This window comes from Zonotrichia albicollis, chromosome 5 (assembly GCF_047830755.1).
Source record: "Zonotrichia albicollis isolate bZonAlb1 chromosome 5, bZonAlb1.hap1, whole genome shotgun sequence".
NCBI lineage: Eukaryota > Metazoa > Chordata > Aves > Passeriformes > Passerellidae > Zonotrichia > Zonotrichia albicollis.
This window is the reverse complement of record NC_133823.1, coordinates 73,888,945-73,908,223: the sequence shown is the minus strand read 5'-3', so window position 1 is coordinate 73,908,223 and position 19,279 is coordinate 73,888,945. Positions and strand designations below refer to the sequence as shown.

The window sequence follows — 19,279 nt, the reverse complement described above, 5'->3', positions numbered from 1 at the left end:
ACTTTAATTCACATCTAAAACTCAGCCAGCTGAAAAATAACCAGCTCTGGAGAATGGGCATGTAGAGCGCAGCATGGTCAGCTCATAGCTCGGTCATGACATCCATGTTTTACTGCTTGTACTTTGGGAGGCTGTGCCAGGATTAATGACTCAGGACAATGCTGAGAAAGTGTTCATTATATGAGGAAGTGTTCATTATATTAGATTAACTGACTAGGAGACATTTTGTGGAGATCTTCGTGGGGATGCTGCCAATCCCATGTTTTAAATGGAATATTAAGTGTTTTCAGTTGAACTACAAAAAACACATCACCGGTAGCTGGATGCTGAAGGGAACACATTAAACTGAAGGTGCAATTTTTATTTTTAATTATTTTTCCCCCAGAAAAGGAAAGTTTCAGATTGGTTTATGCAGGAATTACCTACTCATGAACCTGTGTTATCATGCTGAATGTTCACACATTTAACACTTTTTTAGCTGTATTCTAAAAATCTTCTAAGGCTTACATCCCCTGTAGTCCATGGAGATGGAGGTGGCAATACATGCCTTGGGTAGATGGGATAGCTGGGGCTGGGAAGCTTGCAAGCTCCCACAGCCTTGGAGGAGGAGGATGTTCATGGTGATGGACACCGTGTTCATTCTGTCCTTGCACCAGGGTTACCCTTGCTGCTACTTGGAGTCGAAGGAGAAGGAGAGGGTTTAAAACATTTTCGTTCATTAAAGTATGACAAAAGACCTCATTCTGCCCAGGCATGCAGCCCACAAAGCTGTTTAGGGCCTGAAAGAATCAATTGAGGCGATCCAGCGGCAGCAGGACAAAAGACCTGGGGCAGTGTAATTAGCTAAGTACTGCATGCCGCTCCTTGAGTCCCCTCTCAGTTAATCAGTCAGGACAGGGATGGCTGGGTGCAAAACACCACTGAGATCATGCACCGGCCCCTGTCGCCTGGGCTCCTCTGAAAGCCATGGCTGGCTCTGGGGTTTGTAGATTTTATCAGTGATTGAAACCTGCTTCCCCCACAGATGGACATCCACACTTGGCAGTTCTTGTGACAAATGGTGACAATGCCAGTGGCAAGTAGAGAGGAGAGTCTCCATCCCTGCATTGCACACTGTTTAGCTCTGAAGACAAACACCAGCACAGAGTTACATCTGCAATTTAAGAGGAATCTCTAGAACCCAACAGGAACAGCCAAGAGGCCACCATAATCACTGTGCTGTTTTTGTACTCAGTATTTTGTCTCTCCATGCAGTGAAGGCATTAATCCTGACCTCAGTAAGGGCCAGAATGCAGGAGAGATCAAACTGCTCAGGCTTTGTTCAAATCTGGGGGTCCGTCCTGTCAGCAAAAGGGAGATTCAATCAGCTGGCTCTGTTCCTAATTCAGCTTGAGGAACAGATGCTGGGATTTTACTGGAACTGGTGCTCTGTGCAGCTTTTCAAAGGGCCAGCACTGTACATTTTTAATTATTATGTTGGCAAGGGTGAGAGCAAACAGCAGCAGTTTAATATCAGTGCTCCTCAAAGTCTCTGCTAGGACAGCTGGAAACTCACACTTGCAGCCTTAAGGTTTGTTGTCCCATTTCCCGGTGGAAATCTCCTGCCAGGCCCTTTGAACCTGAGCTGGCCTTCAAAGCTCATCCAAGCTTTTCACAAGTCCACCACAGTCTGCTTTGATACGGACAAGGCAGTGCTTGCTTTTCACGGCTGACACAAAGACACTTCCTCAGAGAGTAGCTTTAAAAATTTGGAAGCCTGGAGGAAGGGTTGCAGCTGGCCATCTGTAGCCATAGCAAAGGAAATATCCATCCCAAGCCCTCTTACAGAGGCACACTTTCCCTGAAGAATCCTTCTGTGTTGCGATAATGAGTGATGAAGGGACCCCAAGCAGTGCAGAGGAGGGCTCTTTATTGCCAAAACCGTGCCAGTTCATGCAGGTTCAAGGCACAACAAGCCCAGGTGAACCAGCCAGCATTCACCACGATGTGGTCTCTCACATCCCTCTATTCCAGCTGAGTCACTCCCTTCTCCTTAGCCTAAGGAACAGGCCAGAGCCCTGTTGCAAGGCCTTCCCTTTATAAAGCCTTACCCATCAGTAACACTTCTGTATAGGCTTCATCCTAACCCCATGAAATGAAAAAGGCATACACTGAATTTAGCAATGCCTGCTCAAATCCCTGGAGGGATATTAATAAAACTAATTCCAAACAAAGCAGTGTCTGCCACACTATTTCTGCTTTGAGGTTTCCAGTGAACTTTTTGTTCTTTCCTCTTGGAACTTTTACGCAATATTCAAGTTTTCTGCAGCTTGTTTGTCTCAAAGCTGTTGTTGCAAAATTGTTTGCCAGAAAGGACATTGTCATCATTCACAGGACCTATTTTTAAATTCCACCAAGATTCCTTAAGTGAGAATGTTATCCCGGAGAACTGTACATCCCAGAGAAGCTGTGGAGCCTCTTGGAGCTGAAACAATTGAGCACATTCACTGAAGTGGCCGGGAGACCATGGGGAAACAGTGTCGCTACCTACACTGGAATTTGGCCAGCTGCCCAGCTGCCACTAATGCCTCCACTCTTTCAGGAATGTCCTGGGATTTTCATTAATGTGTAATTCAGCTTATAAAAACATGTGCCTGCTGCCTTATCCCCTGGAGCTATGGCAAGTAAAGAAATGCTGTTTGGCCTCTGTGTAGTGGCTGCCTTTAGCAGGCACATTCCCTTCCTTTCTAGTTATTCCTGTTCCTCTCCTTCCTCCTTCCAGCCCAGGATGTGAGGGTAAAGCTTCCAGTGCATTGTGTAAAAATGTGAAGCAGGAATATTATTTTTTCAATGCTTAAGGCTGAAGCTAAGAAAACAGAAGGGCTATTTTTACCCAGAGGTTCATCATCACCACATCTGTAACAATACCTCCAGAACCTGGCATTATGTGCAAGAAGAGAGGAGGCCGGCGAGCCAAATGGCCTTCTCATGATGCAGGAGTTGGGGCTCATTTTGAGCCAGATATAAAACTGGAGTACGAAATCTTTGTAATCCAATTCTTTCCTGACATCGGGGGCCTTTCGCTGCTGAGAGCTGAAAACATCATTTCTCATTGCCCTTGTTAGTGGGAACCTCGGAGCTGTTTGTTCTGTCAGTTTATTTTCAATGACATTTTTGGAAACAGAAGAGCAGCAAAAAAAAAACCCTAACAAACATGAAGAGAACTGTGAGAAATCAGGAAATGGGGCCAAGTGGAGGAGAAGGCAGGAAGGGAATGTGTGTGTTCAATTTGTGTTTGCAGTGCTTGTGTGGGACTTGTCCCTGGCACAATATGGTAAAACAACAATTTGAAACCCTTCCTCTAGAAAGGAATGTACATGTCATCCTGGAGATGCAGGGCAAGGTGTAAATCCAAAGCAAGCAGGAAGGAGCAAGACAGCAGGCAAAGTGCCTGGTGTTTTTACAGGTCTATTTACCTCATCCATCTCCGTGGCACCTGACAGCGCTGGAAACTTGGACCTGCTTCAACCTGAACTGCAGCTGAATTAATCTCTGTGTCTACTGCAGCTAAAAATAGTTTTGCCAAAAAGTGTTTGGCTTGGTAAATGAATAAGCTTGGAAATGCAGGTATAAATTCCCCTCCCTAAAATGTCTGGATAAGACATTTCCAAGCAGGATGTGGCCACTTCAGAGGATTCAGGCTAAGAAAGGGAGAGGTGCTGCAGATGACTGTGAGAGTGGCTTTAGGGAGCACCTGTCCCTGTCACCCATATCTGAAGGGACTGTGTTAGAGGCAGAACAGAACAAATGCCTTTCTTCTCTCACCCTGTCAGTTTCTGCAGGATTATGTCCGTATCTGCAGTATAAAATCAACAAGAAAGTTCCCGGAATGCTCTGAAATGCCTTGTTAATCACCAGCTAAGCCTGCTCTTATCATCTTAGTTTCCAGATTGCTCCAGCATTTCTTGAGCTGGTGAAAAACCCTCCCATGCAGGTTAAAGACATTTCTGCTGACATGTGGACAGGGAATTTCAGGGGCTTTTGGGCAGTAGTTAAAGAATTGACACGGAGCACCAACAAAATTAATTCAGTGCTTATTAACATGAATGTTCAATAATTTTTAGCAGCATAAGGTACTTTCAGGACAAACTCCTAGGGAATGTGCTCTGAGCCACAAGGTGAACGATACTATCAGGAAAAACAGACCTCAGAGATCATGTCTGGCAGAGTGGGAAGCACTGAAAAATATCAGCCAGGCAAGCTAAAGGGGTCAGGACCCCTTCCCTCTCATTTTGTACGTGGACAGAGGACTGCAGCATCTCCTGATGAGCCTGCCTGGGTTTTCAGAATTTAAATTGAGGAATAAGGTAAATACCACTTCTTAAACAGTTTATTCTCGCTTTCCCACATAATAAAATTTATTCAAGCACCTGCCTTTGAACCTTTCAGGTACTTTCTGTGGCTCAAGTGCAGCACTGCTCTATTTTCACAACACCAGTAATAACTGAAAAATTATTTCCTCTGAGAAATGAGTTCCGTGGAGAAGCAGTTGTTCCCTGGAGCAGCCGCGGGGTGGCAGCAGAGGACAGGGAAAGTCACCGCAGGCCGAAGCGGCCAGGGCTGGGCATCCCTCACAGGGAGATCCTCCCAAGCGCTGCTCCATCTCTCCTGCTCTCAGGAAGACCAGGAGGCACCTCAAGACATCCAAACGACCAGAGCAAGAACAAGCGCCTCATTTCCCGTGCTCTTTTCCATTTGGAGAGCCTGCTACACAGAAATGCCCGTTCTATAAAACTAGCTGCTGCACTTGGATCTGTGGAGCTGACCATCCCTGGAGATCTCAGAGGACGAGTCTGCCTTGGAGACAAAAGAAATGGAAGAAGGTGGAAGGGAGGAGGGGTGACAAGCTGATCTGCAGGCAAGGAAAAGCAATCTCCCGGGCTGCGAGCCTGGCATCTTTCATGGGCACTAAATTCACTTGAGAAGAACTTACAGTAATTGCAGAAGGCTGGGGGAATGAAGAAAGGGTTTGCCAGGAGTGATGTGATGACCATGCTCGGGCTGTGAAATTCCTCTTTTGTGGCGGCACCGTGGCCCCGAGCCCCGTGCTGTTGTCTGTCCCAGGGCAGCCGTGGCTGTGGCATTGGGCAGGGATGTGACCTGGCTCCGAGTCAGGATGCTGGGTGAGCCGGCTCAGCTCCCTCTGCAGGGTCTGTTGGCTTTTCCTGCTCATCCCTAAGGGTGCCAGAGGTACTCTCCTGCCCTGAAGGACGCCTCTCTGAATGTTCAGCTGGGTTTTATTCGCTGTTGGCCGCTCTAAGCTTTGATCTTCAAAGTGTGACTAAAAATGTTGACGTCTGATTCTCATTAAAATGAGGGAGAAGTGCATCCCTAAATCCCTTCAGCAGCTATTGAATCCTGGCAAGAGCTCCAGTTGATTCATCAAGCATGGTTCTGCTGCATGATCTATTTTTATTTCCTCTCAGATATACAGTGTTTAGTGGTTAATGTTTTGTATCACTGGGCTCAGGGAGGAAGAAGAGCATGATAAAGAAGGGCAAAAGGTAAAAAGGCACGTGATAGTATCATGAGGGAGAGGATAACCACAGCAAACAGAGGAGAATTAAACCTGTGGAGACAAGTGGGAAGCCAGAAATAATGATGGAAGGACATCCAAGAGCACTTCCTCATGCTTGTAGGAAAGGGAACAGTGCTGTGAGAGACAATGCCCCAATGCTGGGGACATGGATGGAATATTAAAGGCAAGGAGTCTGGCTTGGCATCAGCACAGCATCACCTCAGTCAGAGCAGGGGCTCCAGATCTGCTGTGTGGTGCTTTCTGTGACCCTGGAAAAGTTACATAAACATGGCTCCTGTTTTTATTCCTCTCTAATTTAGGAACAATACTTCCTGCTGTCTCCCTATGGTGTTGAAAGGCCAAATTAGCTAATGGAAGGAAAGTTCTTGAGGATGATTACTGCTGTTTTCATTACTATCATTATTGCTATTTATAATAGGTATAATGGAAGTGTTAATATTGGGGAAGGGAAATAAGGGAAAGAGAAGTGGCAAACATCAAAAGCAGTAACTGGCCATGCTGGGGCCAAGAATCTGTCTACAGGAAAGATAAGTACTACCTGTTCCAATAGCCAGAAAATCCCATAGCTTTATATTCACCTAATTTATGGAATTACCTGATTGCAGGGTGGGTTTTCTTGACATTTCTGCTTTGAATCCATGTGAGCAATATGCCAAGGCAGGAAGTTCACTGCCTAATCCTGTGATGAAAAAGAACCTTGACAACTGTCCTTTGAGAGCTGCTGATTGTCTCCTTTCTCCTCCAAACTGATCCCAGGTGTGTACATCTCAGCTATATTTTCTTACCTGGGAGTATTTTCCAGTTAACCCAAAATGAGACAATCCCAAACAAGTCTCCTGGCACTTGGCCACCCTGTCAAGCCTCAGGGGGTTACAGCAATATAGGTCATAAAAGCAAGTATAAAAACAGTAATACAAAAGTCTGGGAAGACTTGTTAAACATCCTGTAGAGAAGGGCACACTGCCATTTGTGCCTTGATTTTAGAACAGCCAGGAGATTAAAGCAGTGACTGAATTTCCTTCTATGGCTCTTCCTGTGATGCTAGGGTTGGCTTTCCCAAACCTTGGAAAGTTGTCCTTGGAGTAGGGAACAAACACAATTTTGAGGACACATCTCCAACTGGTCTGCTTTCCTAGATGGTGAGGACAGCCAGAGGGAGGGGACAGAAGGTACAGAAGGCCTTGCAGTGCACAGCAAATAATCAGCCAACAGCAAAACATAACGACACGTGCCTAAACTGATCCAATTGCACTCAGGGGCATTTTGGGGTGGGCCAATTCTTGCACCTTTAACCTTTTTGTGAGTGGATGGTAGTCCATAGCATCCCACAGTTTGAGGGATAGGCTGCAACCACAAGGGCTGTTTGGGGATGGTGTGTGTGCTCTGTGCAAGTGCCTGTGGGAAGGACTAGGGAACAGCTAATGCCACTGATGTATATCCTAAGATTCATAGGGTTCAGGCAGTCCCTGAACAGCACCTTACCTCAGTTTTAGTAATTACAGCTGCTTCCACAGGCCCATGTCCATTTTTGAGGAATGTGTGGCACTGAGTGAGGAGCACTGAGTGCCACAGACTCACAGCTGTGAGGCAGTGCTGTCTCCTGTGCTGGCTGGCCACAAGTTTGACAGCCTCTTGCCTAGGCTAAATGGACTTGCTGTCAAAATGTTCTAGGGACTGGATTTTAATTGCTGAAACCTTGTGAGAAATGTGAGGGAGCACTGTGAGGTTGGGGGCAGGATGGCAAAGCAGGGTGAAAAAAAAAGAATCCTTGGGTGTGTTTGGGGCAGAGCAGAAGACCTTTCCAGCAGACTCTTTGGCAAACAGCTATTTTTAACTCTCCCCTTGCAAAGCAAATATTAACTCTCAGCCATGTGCAGCCACTGGCTTTGTGTGCTCTGGAGAGGGGCGAGCTGTATCAGCTACAACAGAGGAACAGGGAATGAGTTCTTGTAGCCCCTTGAGCTGATACGGGCCGATAATCGCCGCAGACCAAACAGGATCAAGTTAACGTGCTCCAGGCCCCAGTATTTGTGTCACCTGGTGCTATGCTCTCTGTGGCATGCTTGGAATGGATTGTTTGCAAAAACCAAACAGTGAGCAGAGAAGTAAGGCTCTGATTCCCAGGAGCACGGGCAGGGTGTGTTCTGCAGGCTGGGATTGGAGCTGGAAGCAGGAAGCAGAGGATGAACAGGACGAAGTGGGGCCTCACAGGGCAAGAACTGCTCTGCACCTGCACTGGCATCGCTGTTCCGTAGCTGACCCAGGTGTGCCTCAGCCCTTCCTTGCCTCGCCCACTTCCAGTGGGCTGTAAGCAACAGGAGGGAAAGGCGGGAGGAGGCTGTGGTGATGGATTTATGCTGGCTGAGAACCAGCTGGCTGTGCCCTGTCCTGCAGCTGCTCTTCTCCCTGCCCAGAGGTTCAGTCCATGTGTCGCCCATGTGTAGCTGAGAGCTGACTTTGGTGCTGCCTCTCTGCTCAATCATCACAGCTTTCCCACATCTGTTTTCCATGCCTCTGTTTCTCAAAGCTGCAGGGCTTGGGGCAGGAATTGTCCACGATGAGGTGTTTGTACCGAGCCTCTGAAGGTGGGACCTTATACAGCTCGAGGCGTTGCCCACAGCAAACACAGATTAGTTCCTTGTCTTGTATAATCCAAGAGGGGTGGAGAAAACGTATTGTTGGTTTTGCCTCCTGTTACAGAAAAGATCCTGGATGCTTCTTGAAGGCCCGAATCCAAGCTGCATCACAGGCCAACTTTCTTTGTGCATTAGTTGAAAGAAGACTTGATTTTCCCTGCCCCTTCTTCTTTTAAATGTAGAAATCTCTGTGGGAGCCTAGCAGTTTTGTGCTTAAGAAGGTGGAAAATTATCTTAAGAGCTAAGCCTTCTTTCCTCCACTGGCTTAGGAATTTAGAGTCACCAAGAGGAGTCAGACGCAAACTCATCCAGGCATGGCTCCTTATCTCTTGGAGCCCAAGCCAGCAATCTGTTTTCCATTCACTTCTTGCCACTTTTTGCTGAGGGGCTGGCTGCTGAGATTAACCTTGCTCCCAGGACAGGAAACAATCACACAGGAAATGGAAAGGTGTGGAAGTGTTGGAGCCTGCAGGGCAGTCCTGGGAATGACCTTGAATCCTCAGCACTTGTCAGTAACTTGCACTGCTCCTGCACAGATCCCACTGGCATATCTGCAGCTGGATTGCAGCTTTGGTGCCCACAGTCCCTGTACCTTCTGTGCCACTTGCACTCACATCCTGGGTGTTCATCAGCATGTTCAGGCTGAGTGGGGGAGAAAATGCCTTCTTCTGCCTGTGTTAAAGAACAGGTTTGCTTTAAAGTATTGCAAAGGTTTCAGAGCACTGCTAACCCTTCAAAACTGTGGAGTTTAATTTGTTCTTCCACTGAAACAAGTTCAGCCTCTCAAGGTGCAGTCATTCAATATGAACCTTGTATGATCACCTGGAATAAATTAGCACACTACTATGCTTTGTCCTTGGGAGCAGAAATGTTATTGTAGAACAGTGCAGAACACTATGACAAAAAAAGCCTTCCTTACTCAGCTGCAGCATAAAACAATAACTAATTTGGAAACTCTTTCCTTAGCTTGCAGTAAATGGCAATAGCTGAATTCTCTCCAGATGCATCAGGGATGGGGAAATCCAACAGAGACATGGCTCCAGGGGGAGACCTTTGACTTAACTATTTCTTGATTGAATTGTCTTAACTGCTCTGTCACGGCTGACACAGAGGTTGGGGACAATGGGGAGGAATTTCTGTCTGCTGCATGTCACTGCCCCCCAGTTGTGACATGGCATTAAGGTTGAACGAGGGGAGCAGCATATCCTCTGGAGACATTCAGCAGCTCTGCAACTTTGTTTTTGGGTTTTGAGAACCATCTCTGAACTCCACAGGGGATTAAAAATCTCCAACACAAAGCCCACATCAATTCAGCAACTCAGTGAGTTTTCTGAGCAAGCCAAAATATGCGTGCCCTGCTCTGCACTGGATGCAATGCACAAGTGGTCTGGTGTGGCTCTGCTACACCTCATAGTGCACAGGGAAATGAAACATCCCAGTCTTCCCAGTTTGAAGCTCCAGTCTGGGCTCTGAAAAGTGACTAAAACCTTGGCTGTTGAACTTGGAGTGAATACAGTCAGATTTTCTGGTTCCACCCTTTCCCTCACATTGCACTGGTGCTGATGACCTTGTGAAGAGATGAACCCCAGATTCAAAGGAAACACATCTTACTACTGGAAAGGATGGAAATGGTTCCAGTGAAATACTTGAAAACAAGAGCTCTAAAGCAGAGAAGATTTTTCTGTAATGCTGCTCCTGGGAAAGTCAGGGATTCCTTGCATCGGAGAATGCTCCCTCTCTCTATTCCTTCATGGGGGGAAATTGCTTCCTCTTTCACCCTGTCAGTTCCTATAAAATCTTCAGCAGCTCAGGAATTCAGACCAGCCACCTCCAGCAGTTCATATGTGACGCTTCTCTTCCCATCATTATAATACCTGACACGAAAAGGGCAGCAGTTTGTCATAGCAATTGCTGCTGCTTCTGTCAACACCCTGCTGTGCTGGCTTGCTGCTTTTTCCAGGGCATCTCCAGGTGTCCCCCAGGAACTGTCCTGACCGGCTGCATGGCTCTGCTCTCACCTGTGCAACTGCATGCATCAGCGTGCACACATCATTGCTTGATTGCTCCTCTTTTTTGTTGAGAAACTCAAGCAAGTTTACAGTTTCAGAATCACATGTACTATTCACCATAGAAAGGACACAAAGATGGAATAATCCATCTTAAGAGCTGCAGAGAATTTGTTTTTACAAAAGCTCCTAGAAGAAAGGGAAGAGAGGCATAAATAAAGAAAACTTCTTTAAAATAACCAAGAAAGGCTCTCAGTTAGCCAGTGTTCTCTGAACCTACAGTAACCATAGTGAGCCAAACAAAAGGCAGCAGTACTAAGTCTTATGTATCCTTGGTGATCTGCTTAAGCAACTTCTTGCTTTTACAGTAAGCCAAAAAAAGGGGGAACACATGGGTTTGAAGTCTCCTGCAGGATCTATTGAGTGACAAGAAGCCTCCTCTAATGCAAGAAAATGGTCTGGAATGTTCATGCAAAGCAGGACTGGGGGTGGCCTTTGGGATTTTCAGCAGAGGGCAGTGGGCATGGAAGGCTTTGCTGCAGAAAAGACAACGGCAGGACTGGAGTTTGCATCAGCCCAAGGAGACTCTGGAGGCCTTTTCAAGTGGGTGCATTTTAGGAGAGGCCAGCTTGGCAGGGAGCTCCTTGTCTTCTCCTTCCAAAAGAGCCTGACAGAATTGGCTAGATGGCTTTGTGATAAACAGGAGAAATGAGGAGGTGTGGGACATGCTGGAATCACAGAAGTTTGTTGGGGTTTCACAAGAAATGGGAACCATCCTGTCTGGAACTTCCTCAGGAAAGGAATACTTTGCTGTTGCATGTTTCTAATTGGCATGGACTCTCCCCAGGGCCAGGGCCCGGGAGCTAGGGATTTGCAGAGACATCTGGAATAAGAGCCAGGATCTGGATCATCACCACCCACAGAGCACTCACATATTAATTAGACAGGACAGAGGAAGTAGAACAATTTTGTCCATTCCCGGAGGGAAACTGACGGATGGAAAACAAGAGTCTTTATGCTATTGACATGTTTTGCTGTACAGATGTTCCTGCTGATTTCAAGGGCAAGGGATTGTTCTCCACTCCTGGCACTGCCTAGGCTCTGGTCACAGCACGTGCAGTAAGCACCAGCCCCAAAGGTTCAAAGCCAGGCTGATTTTCAGGTATTCCTCTACCCCATACTTGTCAGTCACCTTTCATAACTTGACTTGGCACAGCAGTTGGCCTAATTCAGCCAAAAGGAAAAAAATTCCAATCCCTGGCTGGCTCCCGCTGGCTCCTCCTGCTCCTGATGGATGAGTGACAATCATTATACCCACAAGGTGTGCTGGCTGCATTTCACCTTGTTTTTCTCAGCTTAAATAAACTGCAAGAGGTCTTGCTGGCTACTGATTGGCCCCTTGCACGAGGTCCTGTAGCTTATGGCCATCACATTTTTGACACAAGTGACTGCTGAGGGTGGTTTTGGCAATGCTGTGTCTGCTCCACTTGCACACTGAAAACAGCAGACTGCAGGCTGTGCCCTGGCTGAGTGACAGCACTGAGATGCACTGGGGATTTAGGGAACAGTGGAAAGCTCACCTTCCCACTTCCACTCGCTGGAGATCTGGCGCCCAGGGTGGGTCAGAGCAGGGAGCCACAGGCAGAGGTGGTCTCCACGTGGTGCTGTTTGGCTGCTGTGGCTGCATGGCGTGCGCACATCTCCCATCCTCTGCTCTGTGCCTCCAGCACATCCCACCCTGGGCTCCGTGCGCCCTCGTACAGCAAAGCAGGTGTTCATTTAACCAGGTTACCTGCATGGTGAGGTTTGTTTGCTTTGGTGATAATTGTTACACTGTGATAGAGCTTTGTGTTTATAGTGCAGCTCGTTTTGTTTGAATCACTCAATCCTCCCCAGGAAATTTCACCACTCCTTAAACATAAATATTTTCAGAGGCATGCAAAAATGAAGAATGGACATGGAGCATCTGAGCTTAGCTTTGGACTTTTGATGGAACCTTATAAGTCTTTTTGCCTTTTTTGCTTCTCTGAGCAGCAGTACCAGGTCACAGGCCTGTTGTGAATGTTTTCTTCCAGGAACTTTCAGGGATTTGTATGCAGGTAACCCCAGCTGGGTAGATGAGAGATGAGGATGCTAACAGGTTAGTAATAGATGAGAGAAGAGTGTCAACAGTAAAATGTCAGTCCACATCTCCATTTGTATTCTCTCTAAGTCTGTAAGTAATACAGGTTTGAAGCTGCCACCTAAACCTTCCAAAGGCAGCATGTGGGTCTGGTTTTAGGTCTTGCTCATGGACAGTTTAAGCACACAGGAGCAAAGCAGTTCACTTCCAGCCTCTGGAGTAACTTGCAGATGACTCTACCCATGCTAACAAACTTTCCTTCAAGGCATCCTTTACTCTGGTACTGTGGCTGGCTGCTTGGCTTTGCAGGCTGCAGTTTAAGAGCCCTTGGTGTAGGGATAAGCTGGAATGCATCAGGATTTGAAGAAAGATTTCTTTCAGACTGGTTAATAACATTATCAGCATGATCAGAAGTATTGCAGGGTTTAGTCTTCCCTCAAAGTGTTTGATTTCACATTCTTTATAAAGGTGGAAATGGAAGAATCCAAATGTCCATTTTCACTGCAAAAGGAGAAAAAGGAAGGTCTAGCCCCTGTAGTTGTAAAGACAACCTTAAAAGTGTTCCTGTGAAGTGAAAAACCTCAAATATATAATTACAATTGGAATTATTAGATGATAAATCACAGATCATAATTCTGCTGATTTTTTTAAGGTTAGGGTTCCTCCAGGCACAAATGAATACAAATACTTCTGATGAGTATCACAGCCTTTGAAGTAGCTGGTATTTGTTACAAAACATATTTTTCCAAGCAGCACTTTTCTCCAGTATACATGCTGTAACATAAAGCAAAACCAAACATAAAATCCCTTCTGTTGACTATATCACAAGTTAATCTAACCCCTAGTACCCCACTATTGTATTTCATTGAAATGATACCCACCTGTTCTGCTTTACAGCAGCAATAAACTGCAGCAATACTGCATTTTTCGTTTGTTATTTATTTATACTGGCAGCAAGGGCTAATGTTTCATCTCTCACCCTTCCTGGTAATTGTGATACAAGGCTCTTTATGGGAAGGCTCATTCCTGTGGTTTTATTCATTCTTAAGAAGAAAAGAAAAAACTCATTCATGAGTGGAATGACTTCCTGGTAAAATGAATGACAATGATTTTTACCTCCCTTTGTAGGGGGTTTGGAGACTTTATTGACTGATGTTTGGGGAAGTCAGATTTTACATTTTAGAAGGTACCTGGGCTGGAATTCCTTGCTTAGGAGGAGCAGACCACCTTTGCCAGTGAGAAACCACCATTCAACACCGAAACTAATGCCCTGGTAAAAACCTGGGCAGCGCGTCTGCATGTGCTGAGTTACATGTCTGGGGCATGGCTTAATTACACACTGCTTGGCCTGACTTGGAATAAAAGCAACTTCCAAAGGCATGCCTGCAATTCCACTGCCCCGGAAATCTCACCCCTGCACACAGCTGCCCTTCCTGCCTGCATCTGAGGCAGAGCCAATGCAGCCACATCCCTTTGTGTCAGCAGGATGTCTGGGGAGGTGAGTGCCTGAAGGAAGTGCTTCTACTTCTGCTGTGCCAGGAGATGTTCCACAGGAGGGAACGTGTGGGTCCCGTGGCATCTGCTAACACAGGTCACAGCCTCTGTTGAGCAGGGACTGCAGGGTGCTTCGAAAAGCAGGAGTTGTGGTGGCAGGTTTTGTGGTCAAAGTAATTATCAGTTGCACTTGGAGCTGGTGGCCCTCCCGAGTCTCCTGGAACTCAGCATTTGCAGTGCCTAACCTGGCCCTCTGCTATGCTAGTGCATGCCTTTGCAGAGAGAGTGCATCAGTGCACAAGGCTGCAATTCCCAGATCCTGGGCCAGATTTTCTTCTTTGCCTTGTGTATTTCTACTGGCACACGGATGGGGAGTCACTACACTGTGTACATGATGGGCCGTACAAAGCAGAGGCAAGTGCCCTGGCACTCTGCTTCTAGCCTTGCCACTCCATAGCCTGGAGCAGACTGCTTACTTTCTCATAAAATTCAAATAATCATCTACTTTCTTTCTATCCCTAGCTGAAAAACCCTACAGAGATGCTGCACTTCATTAACTACCTACACCTGAGTGCTCCTGCTTTGCTGCTGGCCAGTAAGAAAGAAGCTGTAGTTCATCAGGAATCTGGATCCCAAAGGGGAGCTTGAACAAACAAAATCACATCCAAGCTCTTCTAATCCTGGCTTTGCCCTTGGGCTGGTGCCTGGGTGCTCTTATCAAGAGGCGTTCCATGGCTGTTTTGCTGGAGTTCACTGCTTCCAAATACCAAAGACTTTTCAGGCTTATTCTAAGCAGTGCTTCTTGGCAGAGCTCATCTGGCTGCTGATTCCAACTAACTTCTATAAGAAATGTAGGGGTGGCAAGCACAGACCTTTGAGTGAGCTGGCTGACAAAGGGTTTTTTTTTAATCCAAGAGCAGAGTTTGGGGCTGGTAGATCAATTCTTGAGCAGAAGCACACTCTCAGCTCTGCAGGTGAAAGCCAAACCGTGTCAGGCACGTCTCACTTTCTCCCTTCTCTCCTGTGCAGATTGAAGAGGGAGGGAAGGCAGATTCCCTGCCTTCCAAACTGCAGGCTGGTGATGAAGTGGTGAACATCAACGAGGTGGAGCTGAGCAGCTCCAGGAGAGAGGCCATCTCCCTGGTGAAAGGCTCCTACAAGAAGCTGAAGCTTGTCGTCCGCAGGTAGGCGAGAGCCACAGTCATTCCCTGCTCTCCTCCTGCCCCACAGGCCACCCAGCCGTGCCCCTCACTTCTCCAGCTGGAGCCCTACGGCTCGGCCTAATCTGAGCACAAGCCTTGTTTTGAGAGCACAGGCATGAGCCCACGGGCAAATGCTTGTTCTTTCACCAATATCTCCAGGGCTCCTTTGTCACTGACAAGTCCAAGCTCGTGAAACACACATTTCTCTTGCACTGCTCCCCTGCCGTGTGGAGGGAACTCCTGCAATGTGCACATGACATTCCAGGATCCCTGTTCAGTGATGTGCCATCTTCCTCCCGTGCCCCTGGGGCTCCCTGCCAAAGGGTGACAGCTCTGTACATAGCTCTTGCCTCATTTGCTGCACGCTGTCACTGTTGCTGTGGCAGCACAAAGATTTCCACTGGCCTCATCAAGATTTGGAGCTGTTAGGTGTTCTGCAGGTAAGTGATAGAGGATTTTGAATCCAAGATGTTTGGGTCTGGAATTTGTGTTGTTTTTTTTTTAAACCTTAACAGCAGTGCTACCTATGTCTTTTGCTGTGGCCATGGCCAGTTTCTTTCTGTGCCAGTTAAGCGATAGCTGGTATCACTTTATGGAGAGCTCTGTCCTCAAGCTCCACACTTGGGCAAAAAGAAGTCTGGGTAAAGATCAGCACAGCACCCTCCTGCTCTCTGGGCTGTACTTTGTGCTTTTGCTGACTCTCTTTGGTTGTTTAACTAAAACATCTTTAGGCAACCTTACGGCAAATTTTGAATATTCATGTACAGAACTATTACATGGTTTGTGCGCCCATTGGGAGAGGATTTGCAAAAGAAGTTCATTGCAATTTGAGTGTTTTCCAAAAATACCTTTTGGATTTGGTTTTTACTTTAAGCCTATGTAGATTTTAATCCAAATGTTTAATTCAAGCTACCTTAGCAAAACTGTGGAAACAGAACCTGTTTGTTTTGCAATGCAATAGTTTCTCTGCATTTTTTATTTTCCCAACACCTTTCCACCTATTTTTTCCTCTTTAAAGAAATGCAAAGGGTTTTGATGCTTTTCTGGATTGAATTACTATAGTGAACATGAAAAAAATTTGGTTGGGAGTCTTGCATGGCTTCATTCATCACCAATAGAAGGATCAAGCACATTAACTTTTAGAGGTATTACATTCACATACCATCCCCTTGCCAAGGTACTTTGAATCCATTGTGCACATTTAAAGCTCAGTGATAACCCATACGTTTAGAACTGGAAAATTGCAATTAAGAGCTAAGAGCCCAGCCTTCATGTAATTTGACCCAATCTCAGCTCACCCTGCAGTGCTGGCATGAAAGCAGCAAAAATCAGGAAATGTGAGGTCCTGACTGCTCCCTGGGCAGTGGGTCACAAGTTTCTCTGAATTCACTCCATCACCACAAGTGGCCAGACTCAGCACACTGGCCAGGGTAGAAGAAGAGATTTCGTCTCCAGTTCTAGAAGGTAAGAAGAGATAAAATGGTTGGCTGGAGATCTGCAGTACTACATCATCTGAAAATAAAGTATTTTTGAAATGCGTGTGGTGATGATGCTTGTAAACTTGCCATAATGATTGAATTGAACTGGATTAGGGTTGCTTGCTGCAAATACCAGTAGTTTGAATACTCCCTGACCTGTTTGTAACCTGAATTTTTCAGTGCTCTCAGTTTTCACAGAAACTCTTTCTTATGGGGTGACACAAACTTCCACAGACATGGACTTTACTCCTTACAAGTCATATACCAACAACAGCCAAGTCTGCTTGGTGTATGTGCTTCTGGCTCTCTGCAGAGCATATTCCAGGTCAGCGTGTTTTTGAGGGTTTAGCTGTTTGTTTTCCAAAGGAAAACCTGAGAAGTTCTCTGTAACTGTGTGATGCTGACACCAACCATCATACCAGACAGAAAGCACACATTTTTAAATCACATGTATTGTGGCATAGTCCACACAGCATACTCAGATTGCTATTTAATCTTGGTTTTTATTTCAGGACAAAGGTAAGCTTTTTGTACTTAAAGGGTGAGCCTCTCCATGTGTTACTAAGCAAAAGTAAATGTTACAACACCTTGCAGATCTGCAGGCTGATGCAATGATGTGGTACTTCCCTTGGAATGTCACAACTGATGTGTCATCATCAGTCTTCATCAACTCAGGTTTGATTGATCAGTGTAGTGGAGGGACAAGGTGGGAATAGTTTGAAAGAAGGGAATGTGAAGGCAAAATTAGGGAAAATTCAGGGCAAGATAAAAGGCTACAATAAGTAACAATAAGAAAAATTATCTGTCTCACATGACCAGCACCAGAGTATTTAGTACATGAGGACCACAGTCTGCCTCTCACTCCTGTGCAAATGTCCTGCTGCTCCCAGGGAGGAACCTGCTGGAGGAGGGACATGAAGCTGTGAATTTATACACTTTCTGCTTCCTTGCTCACAGACTTATAGCAGGGCAGAGGCAGAGAATGCTCTAATGAGCCCCAGTGTTAAGTAAATCCTGTGCCTATTCCCTAAGAGGATCTTTATTTGGGAGATAAATGCTGAACAGTTTTCACAGATGCTCTCTAGCTGCATTTTGTTTGTCTTGTCCCCAGCTCAGAGGCCCTCAGTGACAGTTTTCAAATGTTCCATTTTCTCTGCTTCTTTAGCACAGCTGCTCACACCTCCCTTGTTTCAAAGGCTGTTCCCAAAGCCAGATCCTGCCTCTCTGCCCATTCCTCACTGGTTTTGCCCATTCATTTCCAGGACAATGGACTCAGATATGTGTGTTCATTCCTGCACACCTCAGGCCTGCAGCTGGTGTGCTCTGAGGGGCCTTGCTGGTGCTCACTCCATCGTGCTGAGGCCAGAAGCAGCTGGAGCAGGAGCTGCTCTGCAGCCCAGGGAGTGACTCAGTGTGCCTCAATCACTGCTGGCGACAAATGTCCAAATGTCTCTCACCAGGGGCACGACAACGACCAGTTTCGTCAGGCCTGAGGAATTCACAGGCTGGTGCTGGGGAGGCCGCTTTGCTCAGGATTTGCCCATTTGGAGCAGTCGGTGTGAATCACAATGGGAAACTGGAGAGACCAGTTTGCTGGATTTTGTAGCACAAGGCTGGCCTACTGTCCTCAGCAAACTGCCTTACAGAGGTTTTGATACTCAGTTGATCTTTAACCAGGTGGAGAAAAAGCTGTTTGAAGGATACAGCTACAAAAGAAGTAAAACTTACCTGGTTTGTTGTGAAATACATTATTTCCAACCTGTTTTTTTTTTTTTTTTCTGTTGCTTCCTCTCCAACCGCAGTATCCAAGCAGAGTTGGATGCAATTACAAAAAGACCCTTTTCAGTTCTATCAGTCTGATCTAATTGTGTTGTGCATGCCTTCATCAGCTGAAGATAAGGCTCAAACCACGGGCAGGGCCTTGTGCGCTTTACAGCCCCTACAGTGGCCGGGAGCAGTTGCCAAAAATAGGCTTTAGCACAGGTCAGTGGGCAGGAAAGGCTGCGGGAGCATCACGCTGTTTACATGGCTGGACATGCAGCCTGTCCCTAACAGCGGCAGCCAGGGCAGCCAGGCGTGGTGGCACACGGGGCTGTGCCACCAAGGGGCCCGGCCGCAGGGGACAGGGCCCACACGGCCTTTGCGGCCCAAACCCCACCCGGCCAAGGCCTCCCACAGGCCGCTCCTCAGCACACCTGATGTGCTGCCACGGTAATAGATGGCCTGAGTCCCACAGGATCCAATCCCCAAATGTTAACAGGTTTAGTAATTTTTAGTATTTTGTTACCTCTAAATCCAGTGTTGTTCTGGAAGAGAGGATGGAGATTAAATTCTCATTTTTAAATCATTTGGGATGAACAGGAGTATTTGTAACCAGTGACAGAATTAAAAGCCATCCTAGAAACACAGGTGCTCACACAGTGATGCTTCTGAAACTGAGATTAAAGCAAGGACCTCTTCTTACAACTTCTACAGCTATTTGTAGAGATTTCCTGATATTCTTCTCTTTGTCTTAAATCAGAACCTAAGAGGAAACCCCCTCCACTACAGAAGCAGCCAACAGCACATCACAGACACAAAAACACAGAGAAGCACCAACAAAGCTGAACTGGGCTCCGACAGGCAGCACGGAGCCAGAGGGGTTAATGCTGCTGGTTTATCCTCACAGCACCCCAGGTTACACAATGTCACAGGGCAGCCTGAGATGCCCAGCTCAGCCCAGTGACATAAGGAGAGCTGGGCAGCCTCACCTCTGGCCATCCT

General features: G+C 46.6%; 1 protein-coding gene across 2 annotated transcripts in view; it reads left to right on the top strand.

Annotated features, from left to right (window-relative positions):
* Window positions 1-19,279, top strand: part of SHROOM3 (shroom family member 3) — a 109,067-nt gene that overhangs the window by 17,602 nt on the left and 72,186 nt on the right. For both annotated transcript variants that reach the window (XM_074542132.1, XM_074542131.1), the window contains exon 2: window positions 14,866-15,020. In XM_074542132.1, coding sequence (XP_074398233.1) covers window positions 14,866-15,020 — 155 coding nt within the window. The remainder of the gene's footprint in view (window positions 1-14,865; window positions 15,021-19,279) is intronic.